This window comes from Pristiophorus japonicus, chromosome 21 (assembly GCF_044704955.1).
Source record: "Pristiophorus japonicus isolate sPriJap1 chromosome 21, sPriJap1.hap1, whole genome shotgun sequence".
NCBI lineage: Eukaryota > Metazoa > Chordata > Chondrichthyes > Pristiophoridae > Pristiophorus > Pristiophorus japonicus.
Genome location: NC_091997.1, coordinates 66,067,472 through 66,083,615, shown reverse-complemented (window position 1 = coordinate 66,083,615; position 16,144 = coordinate 66,067,472). Strand labels below are relative to the sequence as shown.

Genomic DNA, 16,144 nt, shown 5'->3' with positions numbered 1-16,144 from the left:
TCTGGGAAATATGTTGGGGCTGCTGCACTCTCACTCGGGAATGACATCAGGCACCTCCACAGCCCGAGTTTACCACCTCACCTTGACAGGATGGAAGGGAAGAGGGAAAGCTGGTTTAAGGAAAGCATGCGTTCTGACCAATCAACCATTGGAGAGTAGTAACAGTCCGTGGACGCCTTATTCAGATAGATTATTTTATTTTGTCTACTGAGGAACGATTGAGAGATTTGGGGTGGCAGAAGAGAGAGAGCGAGCAAAGATCTTCAATACATTCACAATCTAAAATCTCAACCAAGACCTTTCACTTCTAATGTTAAAATGCTGCATTACCACAATGTTAAAGCGACTAATTTTACAATGGAACTTAGTAGTTACTGCTGCGTTCCTCTAATTCTGCCCTCTTGAGCATTCCTGATTATAATCGCTCCACCATCGGTGGCCGTGCCTTCAGCTGCCTGGGCCCTTAGCTCTGGAACTCACTCCCTAAACCTCTCCGCCTCTCTACCGCTCCTCCTTTAAGACACTCCTTAAAACCTACCTCTTCGACTAAGGTTTCTGCCTTATCTGCTGTAATTTCTTAAGTGATTCGGTGTCAAATCTAACTTTTTTCTTGTAACACTCCTGTGAAGCGCCTTGGGATGTTTTATTATGTTAAAGGCGCTATATAAATACAAGTTGTTGTTGTTACAAACTATCGAAACAAAATCAGTATTACCACAGACCCTCCTGCCACTCGCTAGAGAAAAACAACCCTTGCAGAGCGCGTGCTGGTACGTACTGGTGATAGCCGCAGTATGACGTGACCCACAGCTGACCTTGCTGACCTCCGACTCCTCTGGTAAGTCCAGCAGTGCCGGAAACGGCTGGATTGAGATGAACACATTCAGATCGCCCCCGGCTGCTTCTTTGTCGGTGGATTTGGTCGCCGTGTCACTGGCATCGCTCAGGGTCGGAGAGCCTGTGTGTAAAACTCCAGTTACAGTTTAAGCTGAACAGCGATCTGCGAACCCTGGCAAGCACGGAATGTGTTTAAAATTAAGTAACGGCTAACAATAAAAGTAATGCTTGCTTTATGTTACTGAACCACATCGGATGAAAGCAAGTAACTCAGTAGTTTGCCGGCTCCCACTGAACCTGTCTCATTTCTACTGTGGGTTGGACTCTGCACCAACTGTACGCATGTGAGGAACACGAATGTGTAGTTAGGAATGACTTTAACACTGTTGTCCACGCGTTAATGCAAAACCATATTTTGCCCGTCCTTGCAGTGTCTCTGGGGCAACCACACTGCCGCCCTGTACTGACCCTCCAAGCTCAACCTGCCCACAGCCAGATGCTAAATGGACACAAAAGTGAATGCTGTCGTGAGCTTTTGGTCAAAGCAGAGAGAGAGGAGATCATTCTGAGACGGTTTTACTACTTCCAATGGCAAGAGTGTCTTGACTGCCTCCCATGCTGCACTTACTGCTGGAGGCAACCCTGTAATATAAAGGGGAATGCTAGAATCTGGGTCAGCAAATATTAAACACAGAATGAGCGGCTCAGTTAGTTAAGACAGCAAGTAGCAGAGCCATGAAGTGCAGGAAGGTCTCAGGATTGACGTGTTGATGGAGTTGGCTAATGGGGCAGTACCAGCAGCATTGCAATCGCTCTCAGGGTTCCTATGTTTGGGAGAGGCAGAGTCCACAATTCTAGCAAGCGACCCATGCTGGAAAATGCACGTGTATGTCATCCCATCCAACACCTTCAACATTTACTCCCTCCACCACCGGCACACCATGGTTGCAGTGTGTACCATCTACAAGATGCCAAGGCTTCTTCAGCAGCACCTTCCCAATCCGCGACCTCTACCACCTAGGAGGACAAGGGCAGCAGGCGCATGGGAACACCACCACCTCCACGTTCCCCTCCATCCTAACTTGGAAATATATCACTGTTCCTACACACAGAACTAACTAGGTCGCACTACACAACTGTAGGGTGCAGAGTGTCAATGTAAACAGGGGATCTGGAACACTGCAAAATCAAACCCCGAGTTCTTGTTGAAAACATTCTTAACTTTTGAGAGGAACACAACGGTTTAAAAGCATGAATCTCCTCACCCTCTCCGGAGAGCCTCTTGTGCCGAGAGGGCTTCCGATGGTTCCCCTCTGAACGCGACTTTGTCGGCAGTCCCAACTGCCCAGACTCATTCCATCCCCAGACGTACAGGTCTCCTGACGCTAATTATTATAAAAAAAAGAAAACACAAGATCTAACAACGACAAGTTAGAATTACATCTCCAAACCAGACTTGTACATTTAACTGATGGCAGAGTTTGGGAAACAGCTAACTTTTATAGGCGAGTTGTGTCTGTAGTTGCCTGTGGTTTCTGTTACTGAGAGCCCTCTACAATCATGTTGCCTCACTGTGTGATACATTAATGGGTCCAAAACAAATTACTTTTAGAAACTGCTATTACTGGGCAAACGCATAGGTTGCCTGACGCCTCAGTTAGCGGCCAGAGAGGACTTTACTGGGAGCATAAGAGGTTACCCATCGGGCGCGCAACTTTTAGCACCCCGACCGCAAATTCATTAGAGGCTCATCAGGGCGCAAACCAGTGGTTGCTGCTGACGATCGCTCCGATCCGGACCCCAGTCCTGGTAATACGCCCACGCTCGCACCCCGGTCAGTAAATTCGGTGCGACCACCAAGAACAGCGTCTGGAAAACAGTCGGTCCAGGCTTGCAGAGTCGTTAACTGGTGGCTACTTAAAGGGATGAGGAAACGCTTCCCTTGGAGGTCACAGCCAGTGCAACGTTTACACACAGCGCGGTGCGTGAGCCTCTCAGTTTGCAGGGGCAGACAGACCTACCAGCGCAGGTTGGAAACAAGTGATTTTGAAAACTTTAATGGGTGCCTTAATATGCCGCACCTTTAAGACTCGGCTTTTCCCGGGATCCGAGCTCCACGCATGCGCAATGGGTCAGCCAAATTTACCGACCAAACTTTTGTTATCGACCCCCCCCCCCAGCTCTGGTGTGAAAAGTCTGATTTCTCGCCCCGGTCAGCTCTTCGACCGATTCTGACGAATTTCTGGAGACACAAACTTTTTCAAGGTGCTAAAAGTACCGCTCCGCCTGGGTTAACGCCGCAACAGAAGCACGACCCAATTTCCACCCCATAGTGTTGCGTACAGAGCAGGAAGTCCCAGGCACAATCCTTGCTCTTTTCCGAGTTTGCAGATTCCTGATGGCTTACTGAGGATAAGGAAGCCAGCGTTTCTACTGCTGATCACCGTCCTGGGACTATTACCAGAACATGTCCATCTGTGGGCATTCAGACAAGATCAGGCTCAGCTAAAGGGGCTATATAAATGCAAGGTGTTGTTGTGGAACTACACGCCAGCATGGGTCTGGAACTTCAGGTGAGGAGGACAGAAAATAGTGGCAGAGAGAGTTGCTACTAATGAGCAGCACAAGTGCGCATGGCAGATGTGCTGGGATCACGTGGAGATTTAATGACATTTCTTGCGTTATCCCCGTTCAACAACCGATCAGCCCCCTCCAGTCACTCATGGAACCACATGGTATGTGACAGCTGGCAAAGGTTCAAAACCAGCCATGGTTAAAAGGGTCACTGAGGTCGGATTCTTATATTATTCAGTCAATGAACATGAGGTGCCATCAGAATAGATTAGTCGCTGGTCACAATGGGGCTTGCTGAATACTTACAGAAAAATAGCACTGTAAATCACACTGAATAAGCTGCTGTCACTCAATGTCTATGCTGACAAAGGTTGGGCACTTGGATGAGCTACCAGGGGGTAGGTGGTGCCTATGGAAGCTGACCCTAGTATGAGTCAGTGCCTGCAGGAGAGGCAAGGAGAAAACTGGAGGACAAACTGTTTCAGCGCAGGCTGTAGATATGGATCAGGGCATGGGGATCGGTACACCTCCATCAGCACGCAGTAGTGGAGGTATTGATGCAGCTTCTCAATGGAGGAGGTGAACTTCATACTATCCTTTGCCTCCAGTACCCCAGGAGAGTCAGTGTTGCGGAGAATAGCGTGTTGGGTGGGTGATCGCAGATAAGATGTTGCTGCAGTGACGAACCTTACCACTTGCACTTACGGAGTGCCAGGCCCCAGTGGCTACCTCGGCCATCGCCAGCCCGTGTAACGCCTCCACGATACTCGGTTCCGCTACATCCTCAACGCTGCCGTGTCCCAGCTGACCATGCCTGGGAAAAGTAACAGCGCGTCGCTGAAAGATAAGCGCCGACTGGATATTGAACAACAACCTGAAGTTCTTTACACCTGCAACAAGGCCAATGTCCCAAGGTGCTTCACAGAGGAGGAGCAGACAGCGGTGGTGGGAGTTAGGCTGCTGACAGCATGGCAGGTGTTGAGGATGCTTTTAAAAGGTGGGAGAAGTGGAAATGTGTAGGAGGCTTAGCAAGTAGGGTTCAGGTGGCAGATAACTGTCGCCAATGGGAGAATGGAGATGTGTTTTGGGCCAAAATTACCATCGGATGCCATCAATGGTGTTTTAAAAACCTCACACCACCTACAGGAATGTCAAATCCAGGTCAATATTTCACCAAGTGGAAAAGACTATTTTTAAAATCCTTTTTCCAATTTTCTATTCTCCCCCCCCCTCCTCCCCTCCCTCCCGAAGGTGCTGCTGTCCATTTCCATCCAGCACCTCACCCATGACCATTTCACTCAGACGAGTCTGTACAGTTAATGTCGACATCTTGGGCGTTTATTACAGCCAAGTCTATTCCTGTAAAAAATGCGTGCACTTTCCAAAAGGGTCAGGGGCTATCACAGAATAGAATCATAGAATGGTTACAGTATAGGCCATTTGACCTGTCGAATCCAGGCCGGCTCTCTGCAAAAGCACTTCAGCTAGTCCCACTCCCCCGCCCTCGAATATGAAACAGGAGCTGGAACCCCGGCTGGTACTTTCCTCCCTGGCCCAAGGGCCGTAATCCCAATGGTAACATCCAGCTGTTCCGATTGGGATCAACTAACCGGCAAAAGCCAGGAATCAAACTGGACCATCCTTTTTTAAATCCACTAGGCTATCATGGGAGCTAATTATGGCTAGTTTATGTAGAAAAGTTACCAGCGTATTTCAGATGTGAAATGATTGTGGGATGGCTCCAATCAAAGTTTGACAGTCTCCTAACCCAATGAGTAATGTGTATGTCACTGTTGCTGAGGTCAGGGCAGGACCATGCTGAGAAATTAAAATGATTCTGGTCAAATACCAGAAAAGTAATGAGTACATAACGCACAGAAAAATATACTTAACCAATCAGATAACAACTAGGATAAAATCTGCAGTAACGAGGGATTGAAATAATGGTTTGAAAGGTAAAGCAGAACAGATTTTGAAGATAATAAAGTTGGAATTAAGTGAATGGAAAGTTTTATTCAATGATCAGGGTTATTTTCACTAAGTCTAATTACTACTACCCAAGTTCAAACATTATTCAAAACTTTAATATGCAAAAGAGCTTGCATTTATATAGCACCTTTAATGTAGTAATACTGCCCAAGCTGCTTCGCAGGAGCATAACCAGACAAAATCTGACACCGAACCACACAAGGAGTTACAGTATTTGGACAGATGGCTAAAAGCTTGGTCAAAGAGGTAGGTTTTAAGGAACATTTTAAAGGAAGAGAGAGAGGCGCGGAGATATTTAGGGAGGGAATTCCAGAGCTTAGGGCCCAGGCAGCTGAAGGCTGCCAATGGTGGGGCGAAGGGACTGAGGGATACACAAGAGGCCAGAGTTGGAGGAACGCAGAGATCTTAGAGGGCTGTAGGAGATTACAGAGATAGGGAGGGGCAAATTCATGGAGGGGTTTGAACACAAAGATGAGAATTTAAAATTGAGGGGATTGTGGACCAGACAAGGGCCTTACCATCATCCCTGTTGTCTCTTAATCTCCCCTGCCTTCCATTCTATCACAGACCTTCCCTTTCCTGCCCCTCCCCAGCCCCTACACTTGCTTAAAAACCTGTGCATCTAACTTTTTCCATCTCTGACGAAGGGTCACCGGTACCTGAAATATTAACGCTGTTTCTCTCTCTGACCCGCTGAGATTGCCAGCATATTCTGTTTTTATTTCAGATTCCAGCATCCGCAGTATTTTGTTTTTATATTTTTTTATCACCCCATCTGTCTGGCTGCGTTCAAATTGAGGTGAAAGCAGAGTGTTTTAATTCACATGGGTATAACACCGGTCCCTTAGGATTAGATTCAAAAACACATTCACGAGTGACTAGACTCAAACCAACATCTTTAATGCAATGGCTCTGTTAACGACAGTAATACACTGAGCTTACAATCCAGAACATGACTAATTATACATTAAAAATAGATCTTACCGTCCTGAGCCCCAGGAATACACCGTCCAATCAAAACTCAACAGGAGAGCATGTTCAGTCCCCAGAGCCAGCTTTCTTGCACAAAGCAGTGGTGACAATGGTTTGTAAAATGGAGGTGCTGTTGTGATGTAGCCACCAGGGACCAGTGGAAGTGCTGTGAGGGGGGAAAAGAGAGAGAAAGAATGCTTTATATCCCTCTGCTGTTCCCTAGTAAACGGGCCACATTGTCCGCATGCCCAATACAAGACTCCCACAACAAGCGCTCTACTCAGAGCTACATTATGGCAGGCGAGCCCGAGGGCAGAGGAAACGCTTCAAGGGCACCCTCAAAGCCTCCTTGAAAAAAAAATGCAAAATCCCCACCGAACTCTTGGGAACCCTGGCCCAAGGCCGCTCAAAGCGGAGGTGAAGCATCTGAGAAGGCGCCAAACACTGAAGAGTCTCTTCACCGGGAGTACGCAGAAGCCAAGTACAAACAGCGGAAGGAGCACACGATAAACTAAACCCCCCACCCAACCATCCCTTCACCCACCACCTGCCCCACCTGTGACCAGGACTGTAGATCCCACATTGGTCTCATCAGTCACCTTAGAACTCATGTTAGTGCGGAAGCAAGTCATCCTCGACTCCGGAGGACTGCCTCAGAAGGAGAGAATTCCCTAGTAATTAAAGGAATTACACAATTCAGCCATATAGAGCAGAAGACCCGAGGTTTGATTCAGGGTCGGTGTTGCATTAACTAATGTATCGGGACAAACAGCAGGGGGGTCCCGATGGCCATAGTGCCCCTGGGCGAGAGCAGTAACTCAGCCCAATTTCCCACTGTCCAGCCATTCCTGATCTCAACACACAATAAAACTGCTCATACATAGATCTATCAGCATCCGTAAGACAAAGTTAAGGTATTGGATGTGAACCCTTCACACCTGTAATATATGCATGTGTGAGTACGCTCACAGGTTGGTTGAGCTGCTGAGTTGGGAGTGGCTTAGCCAGTCATGTAATGTTCACAAGACTCAATAAAATCCCAGCCAGTTCGTTCAGGGGATGCAGTTGTGAGCCTGGTGGATGAACCGGTAATGTGTATCTCCAAATTTGCGGATGTCACTAAGTTGGGTGGCAGTGTGAGCTGCGAGGAGGATGCTATGAGGCTGCAGAGTGACTTCTATAGGTTAGGTGAGTGGGAAAATGCGTGGCAGATGAAGTATAATGTGGATAAATGTGAGGTTATCCACTTTGGTGGTAAAAACAGAGAGACAGACTATTATCTGAATGGTGACAGATTAGGAAAAGGGAAGGTGCAACGAGACCTGGGTGTCATGGTACATCAGTCATTGAAGGTTGGCATGCAGGTACAGCAGGTGGTTAAGAAAGCAAATGGCATGTTGGCCTTCATAGCGAGGGGATTTGAGTACAGGGGCAGGGAGGTGTTGCTACAGTTGTACAGGGCCTTGGTGAGGCCACACCTGGAGTATTGTGTACAGTTTTGGTCTCCTAACTTGAGGAAGGACATTCTTGCTATTGAGGGAGTGCAGTGAAAATTCACCAGACTGATTCCCGGGATGGTGGGCCTGACCTATCAAGAAAGACTGGATCAACTGGGCTTGTATTCACTGGAGTTCAGAAGAGTGAGAGGGGACCTCATAGAAACGTTTAAAATTCTGACGGGTTTGGACAGGTTGGATGCAGGAAGAATGTTCCCAATGTTGGGGAAGTCCAGAACCAGGGGTCACAGTCTAAGGATAAGGGGTAAGCCATTTAGGACCGAGATGAGGAGAAACTTCTTCACCCAGAGAGTGGTGAACCTGTGGAATTCTCTACCACAGAAAGTTGTTGAGGCCAATTCACTAAATATATTCAAAAGGGAGTTAGATGAAGTCCTCACTACTAGGGGGATCAAGGGGTATGGCGTGAAAGCAGGAAGGGGGTACTGAAGTTTCATGTTCAGCCATGAACTCATTGAATGGCGGTGCAGGCTAGAAGGGCCGAATGGCCTACTCCTGCACCTATTTTCTATGTTTCTATGTGTAGTGTGTGAGTATTAAACCTTTTGCTAATAGTTCTTAACGGCATTGTGTTGCTATGAATTCTTCAGCCAAGAACCCATGGAGCAAATACATTACGGCATCAAACTGTGAACTTTTGTTCTCTTTTCATACTTTTTCCCCAGCATTTTCTGTTTTTACTCCAACTTCCTAACCTAGGGGCAGTGAGGCGAAGGGTAGAGTCGAAAATCAGCCATGATCTTAGTAAATGGCGGAGCAGGCTCGAGGGAGCAAATGGCTGACTTCTGCTCCTATTTCTTATGTAGCACCTTGGCATTGATCAGGGAGTGAGCACAAAACGCCCGGGCTATAGGACTTGGCGCTAGCCTCAGCCATGCATTCACCCAACAAGCCACAGCGGTGAGCTCCCACTCAGTGTTATTGTATAAATCAGTCCTACACCTTGTGTCATCAGAGGGGAGAATTAACAAACCGAATATGATTTACATTGGAGTAGGTACACATCACGCATTGCTCCCTCTACACAAAAGCCCACATTTAAGTCCCTGTGTTCATTCACTACATAAAGGCTAACAGTGCAGTCTGAATTGTATGGGGTATTAGGACATTTGTCCAGGAGAATCGCGTCGATCGCAGGGCTTGATGCAGCTGCTCCACTACAGGCCTAGAGGCAAGAGAATACAAACTCCTCGATCACAAATACAGCTTGCATTTTGTTCTCAGATGTAGAATTCTCTGCTGGCTATTGTACAGTGTGCCCAGCTTACAGCTACAGGAGTTATGACAGGAACATATACATGTCATACTGCACTAGCACGGAACAAATGAACTGATTCTCCCGGTGTCCTGATGCGCACAACGCCTAATCTACATAGAAAGCATTCACTTACCATTGAGTTTTAGTGACAAGTACTCGATAAACAACAACAACTTGTATTTATATAGCGCCTTTAACGTAGTGAAACGTCCCAAGGCGCTTCACAGGAGCGTTATAAGACAAAACAAATACATTTGACACCGTGCCACATAAGAAGAAATTACGGCAGATGAGCAAAAGCTTGGACAGAGAGGTAGGTTTTAAGGAGTGTCTTTAAGGAGGAAAAAGAGGTAGGGAGGGAGTTCCTGAGCTTGGGGCCCAGGCAACAGAAGGCACGGCCACCGATGGTGGAGCGATTATAATCAGGGATGCTCAAGGGGGCAGAATTAGAGGAGCGCAGACATCTCGGGGGGGGGGGGGTTGTGGGGCTGCAGGAGATTAGAGATAGGGAGGGGCAAGGGCCATGGAGGGATTGTAAACAAGGATGAGAATTTTGATAGAGGTATTGCTTAACTGGGAGCCAATGTAGGTCAGCGAGCACAGGAGGTGATGGTGAGTGGGACTTGGTGCGAGTTAGGACACTGGCAGCCGAGTTTTAGATCACCTCTAGTTTACGTAGGGTAGAATGTGGGAGGCCAGCCAGGAGTTAGTTAGTTAGTACAGTGGGTCTAACAATTGTAGGGCAATGTTATTCACTAACTTAGTGCCAGGGATCACAATCCTAAGCAACATCTTGGCTCGAGAGCTGCTCCATCAAATGCTTTATTACAAATGATGGGATGTGGGTCTGCACCCATGATTTGCTGCTTGCTCAGATCCGGATGTCAGTTATGTCACGATGGAGACAGGTCACCTCCCCGCAGGAAGAGAAAGAAAACAAAATCAACAACTCCCAGTACACACTGCCCCTTTTAATAGGAGGTGTCATTCACTGGGCAGACGCTGGGACAGGGCAGACGCTGGGTCAGGCCGGTCACTTTCTGCTGGTGAGGCAACAATGCTGAATCCTAAGCTTGGTCAGCACAACAAAGCTTCAGAGGTCATGAATGGAGGCGGTAAGGTATTTGCTTCATGGGTTCTTTGTTTAAGCATTCATAGCAACATAATGCTATTAAAAGACTTGGATTTATATAACGCCTTTCTCGACCACCGGACGTCTCAAAGTGCTTTTAAGCCAATGAAGTACTTTTGGAGTGTAGTCACTGTTGTAAAGTGGGAAACACGGCAGCCAATTTACGCACAGCAAGCTCTCATAAACAGCAAGGTGATAATGACCAGATCATCTATTTTTTTATGGTATGTTAAGTGAGGGATTGGCCAGGATATCGGGGATAACTCCCCTGCTCTTCTTCAAAATAGTGCCGTGGGATCTTTTACGTCCACTTGAGAGAACAAACGGGGCCTCGGTTTAACGTCTCATCCAAAAGACGGCACCTCCGACAGTGCAGCGCTCCCTCAGTACTGCACTGGAGTGTCAGCCTAGATTTTTTTTGTGCTCAAGTCCCTGGAGACAAGAGTGCTACCCACCGCTGACACTGTTAAGAACTAGTTGGTTTATTAACAAAGGTTTAACAATTACACTACACATTATCAGTTCATCCACCAGGCCCACAACCGCCTACCTCATCGTGGATCCCCTAAACCCAACTGGCTGGGGTTTTATTGAGTCTTGTGAACATCACATGACTGGCTAAGCCACTCACAACTCAACAGTTTTACAAACCTGTGAGCATACTCACAGGTACATACATTATAGAGGCAAACAGTCACAAGGAGCAAGTTTTCTGAGGGCCAAAGAGGAAGGGGCCACATTACAAGCACCAGTGGGTGAGCTTTAAATCCATTGCTTCAGTGAAATAAACTGAAGGCGAGATGAATGTGAGAACCAGCACCATCAATGAATCCAGTTCCAATAACCACCTCAATCTCCCCACCAGACCAGCAAAGTGCTTATACCTTTATTTCGAGAAACCTAAATGAAGTCCCAAGGCGCTTCAGAGAATTTAGGTAATAGGTAAGAAGCTGTGGCCGCTTTGCTCGACTAGCTGCGTTGGTTATGGTAATAAGCAGCTCAGCTACACGGGCTCGAAAGCTCAGGTTCGATGCCGTCTGTGCAGACTGAGTTGCACTCGACTGGTAGGGGTACCCTGTACTACAATCGACTTTTAATTACAGGGCCAGCAGCAAGAGGGAAGGGAAAAGCACATTTTAAAATAAGATCAGTCAGGGTATCTGCTCCAAATCCAGTAATTAGAACTAGAAGGGCATATGAAGATGTGGGACAAGGCCAGCAATCAGGCTCAGAGAAAATCCCCAGCTCCGACTGACACTGGGTAAGAACCGGAGAGTTACTGGGTAAGAATCAGTATCAGTCTTTACGGTACAGGACACTAACAATAGTGGATAGTCAAGGGGCTATAGGAGGTGAGGAACTTAACACAATCACAATCACTAAGGAGGTGGTACTCGGTAAGATAATGGGACTAAAGGCAGATAAATCCCCTGGACCTGAGGGCTTGCATCCTAGGGTCTTAAGAGAAGTAGCGGCAGGGATAGTGGATGCACTGGTTGTAATTTACCAAAATTCCCTGGATTCTGGGGAGGTCCCAGCAGATTGGAAAACTGAAAATGTAACGCCCCTATTTAAAAAAGGAGGCAGACAAAAAGCAGGAAACTATAAACCAGTTAGCCTAACATCTGTGGTTGGGAAAATGTTGGAGTCCATTATTAAAGAAGCAGTAGCAGGACATTTGGAAAAGCAAAATTCGGTCAGGCAGAGTCAGCATGGATTTATGAAGTGGAAGTCATGTTTGACAAATCTGCTGGAATTCTTTGAGGATGTAACGAACAGAGTGGATAAAGGGGAACCAGTGGATGTGGTGTATTTGGACTTCCAGAAGGCATTTGACAAGGTGCCACATAAAAGGTTACTGCACAAGATAAAAGTTCACGGGGTTGGGGATAATATATTAGCATGGATAGAGGATCGTCTAACTAACAGAGAACAGAGAGTCGGGATAAATGATTCATTCTCTGGGTGGCAACCAGTAACTAGTGGGATGCCGCAGGGATCAGTGCTGGGACCTCAACTATTTACAATCTATATTAACAACTTGGAAGAAGGGACTGAGTGTAACCTAGCCAAGTTTGCTGACGATACAAAGATGGGAGGAAAAGCAATGTGTGAGGACACAAAAAATCTGCAAAAGGACATAGACAGGCTAAGTGAGTGAGCAAAAATTTGGCAGATGGAGTATATTGTTGGAACGTGTGAGGTCACGCACTTTGGCAGAAAAAATATCAAAGAGCAAGTTATTATTTAAATGGAGAAAGATTGCAAAGTGTCGCAGTACAGTGGGGCCTGGGGGTACTTGTGCATGAAACACAAAAGATTAGTATGCAGGTACAGCAAATGATCAGGAAGGCCAATGGTATCTTGGCCTTCATTGCAAAGGGGATGGAGTATAAAAGCAGGGAAGTCTTGTTACAGCTGTATTGGTGAGGCCACACCTGGAATACAGGGTGCAGGTTTGGTTTCTGTATTTACAAAAGGATATACTTGCTTTGGTGGCAGTTATGAGAAGGTTCACTCAGTTGATTCCAGGGATGAGAGGGTTGACTTATGAGGAAAGGTTGAGTAGTTTGGGCCTCAGAAGAATGAGAGGTGATCTTATTGAAACATATAAGATTATGAGGGGCTTGACAAGGTGGATGCAGAGAGGATGTTTCCACTGATGGGGGAGACTAGAACTAGAGGGCATGATCTTAGAATAAGGAGCCACCCATTTAAAACAGAGATGAGGAGAAATTTCTTCTCTGAGGGTTGTAAATCTGTGGAATTCGCTGCCTCAGAGAGCTGTGGAAGCTGGGACATTGAATAAATTTAAGACAGAAATAGACAGTTTCTTAAACGATAAGGGGATAAGGGGTTATGGGGAGCGGGCGGGAAAGTGGAGCTGAGTCCATGATCGGATCAGCCATGATCTTATTGAATGGCAGAGCAGGCTCGAGGGGCCGTATGGCCTACTCCTGTTCCTATTTCTTATATTCTTATGTAACTGGAGAGTTACTGGGTAAGAACTGCAGAGCCACTGGCACACATGCAAACACACCCAGCACAGAATCAATAGCCTGCAGAGCAAAAAATGAGAGATTAAAAACCAAAGGCTCAGAGCAGTAGAATTAGGGAAGGGGTGAAGACCCTGCATTGCCCCCTGATTTACTGTACCTGTACTTGGCCTCTCTCCCTCCTTCAGCTGCCTCGTCCAAGTCACGTCACCCGCGGCCCCTCCCGTATGCCAAATGTTGTGGATATCCTGGCATTCCACTCTGTCCTGCCACAGCATGAGCAAGTATTTCTCAGAGGACAGGATGTCCAGGCAGCCTGGATGACCTTGGTTACTAATCCACATCTGTTGCCAAGGGCGGCCTCCAACAAAACCGCAGAAATAAACAGATCCATCGCCTGGAACAAAACTGAGACAAAGTTAATGAGATGGAACTTGTTCTGTGGGGGTTTATTGTGATCTGCAAAAGGACTGAATGGGCCATTATATTATACAATCAACGCTACAGATCTGTACACCGACATTTACTACACTCAAGGGCCAAATTTCATCTCGATAGAAGCATTGCTCTTTCCAGCGCAGATTCAATGGGCCAAATGGTCTCCTGTGTTGCAATTTCTATGATGCATGAAACAGCGAGTTTTGACAAGCAATTTCAAGACTGAGATTGGTAGATTTTGTGTTAGGTTGGGTATCAAGGGATATGGAACAATGGCAGGTAAATGCAGTTGAGGCACAGATCAGCTACGATCTAACTGCATGGCGGAACAGGCGGAGTGGCCTCCTCCTGTTCCTATTCACCCAAGGGGAACATTAAGTCAGAGTCCAGTCATTTTGCCACATGAAAGACTTGCATTTATATAGCACCTTTCACGACCAGACGTCCCAAAGCGCTTTACAGCTAATGAAGTACTTTCGAAGTCACTGTTGTAATGTAGGAAATGTGGCAGCCAATTTGCGCACAGCAAGCTCCCACAAATAGCAATGTAATAATGACCAAATAATCGTTTTTTTAGTTACGTTGGTCGTGTGATAAATATTGGGCAGGACACCGGGGATAACTCTTCAAAATAGTGCCGTGAGATAGTGTCCACCTTAGAGAGCAGATGGGGCCTTGGTTTAATGTCTCATCCGAAAAACGGCACCTCCGACAGTGCAGCACTCCCTCAGTACTGTACCGGTGTGTCAGCCTGGATTTTTGATCTACAAGGAAAAATAAGCTCACGATGTACAGTTTAGAGAAAGTTTAGGGAGAACCTCAATGTGGTTTATAAAATATTAAATGGTAAAATTACTTCAAAGTAAAGCATTAAAGTAGGTCAGGTGGATATTAGTTTAGCTTACTGAAAAATAAACTTAAAACAGTTAAGAATTTTTAGTACAATAGTGATGTGTTTGGAATAATACTCTGGGTGCAAGAACATTCGGGTAATTCAAAATACAGGTGAATGCTATCATGGAAGAATCGGAGTCATAAAAGAGTGAGCGTCCATCGAGTAAATGGCCACTTCCCAGCCTTTATTGCCCATTCCTAATTGCCCCTTGAGAAGGTGGTGGTGAGCCGCCTTCTTGAGCCACTGCAGTCCGTGTGGTGAAGGTGCTCCCACAGTGCGGTTAGGGAGGTGGTTCCAGGATGATGAAGAAACAGCGATATATTTCCAAGTCAGGATGGTGTGTGACTTGGAGGTGGTGGTGTTCCCATGCACTTGCTGCCCTTGTCCTTCTAGGTGGTGGAGGTCACGGGTTTAGGAGGTGCTGCCGAAGAAACCTTGGCGAGTTGCTGCAGTGCATCTTGTAGTAGAATGAGAGAATGTTGAAGGTGGTGGATAAGGTGTCGATCAAGCAGGCTGCTTTGTCCTGGATGGTGTCAAGGTTCTTGAGTGTTGTTGGAGCTGCACTCATCCAGGCCATCGGGTCTATCTTTATACAAGATGCACACTGATCTGGAAACATACTGACCTGTTCACACTCACACAGAGACACACTCACTCACTGTTCACTCACCCAGAGACACACACTCACTGTTCACACTCACCCAGAGACACACACACTCACTGTTCACATTCACCCAGAGACACACACACTCACTGTTCACTCACCCAGAGACACACTCACTCACTGTTCACACTCGCCCAGAGACACACACACTCACTGTTCACACTCACCCAGAGACACACTCACTCACTGTTCACACTCACCCAGAGACACACTCACTCACTGTTCACACTCACCCAGAGACACACACACTCACTGTTCACACTCACCCAGAGACACACTCACTCACTGTTCACACTCACCCAGAGACACACTCACTCACTGTTCACACTCACCCAGAGACACACACACTCACTGTTCACACTCACCCAGAGACACACTCACTCACTGTTCACACTCACCCAGAGACACAAACACTCACTGTTCACACTCACCCAGAGACACACTCACTCACTGTTCACACTCACCCAGAGACACAAACACTCACTGTTCACACTCACCCAGAGACACACACACTGTTTACACTCACCCAGAGACACACTCACTGTTCACACTCACCTGTCAGACACGCAGAGTGGCTCCAGGAGGGGCGGATTTTAGACACAGTGTCCCTCCCGGCTGGACCCGGCCCAGCACCGGGCCTCCCCTCGCTGCCCGCCTCAGACCCCTCCCCCCGGGGTCCGGCCTCAGGCGGCGAGCGGCTCTCCTCCTCGGCTCCACCCGGGCAGGAGATGCTCAGCTCGCGGGGCTGCAGGACCGTCCCTCCCCCGGGGTTAATAATCTGCCCGAATCGGTTAAACCCGAAACCAAACCAGCGCCCGGGGGCCGCCATTCCCCGCAGGATGGACAACCGGCTGCGACCTCACTCCCAGCAC

At 47.3% G+C, this 16,144-nt stretch overlaps 1 protein-coding gene across 3 annotated transcripts in view; it reads right to left on the bottom strand.

The window, feature by feature from the left end:
• LOC139234054 (RCC1 domain-containing protein 1) overlaps window positions 1-16,144 on the bottom strand; it is an 18,789-nt gene extending 2,645 nt beyond the window's left edge. Inside the window, exons 1-6 of one of the 3 annotated variants that reach the window (XM_070864929.1) lie at window positions 15,828-16,144; window positions 13,436-13,672; window positions 6,385-6,538; window positions 4,104-4,225; window positions 2,103-2,222; window positions 816-958 (exon numbers count right to left, since the gene is read on the bottom strand). In XM_070864929.1, coding sequence (XP_070721030.1) covers window positions 816-958; window positions 2,103-2,222; window positions 4,104-4,225; window positions 6,385-6,538; window positions 13,436-13,672; window positions 15,828-16,101 — 1,050 coding nt within the window. In that variant the 5' untranslated portion in view covers window positions 16,102-16,144. Of the gene's footprint in view, window positions 1-778; window positions 959-2,102; window positions 2,223-4,103; window positions 4,226-6,384; window positions 6,539-13,435; window positions 13,684-15,827 lie in introns of all 3 variants that reach the window. The other 2 variants (XM_070864930.1, XM_070864931.1) reach the window with 2 other exon arrangements.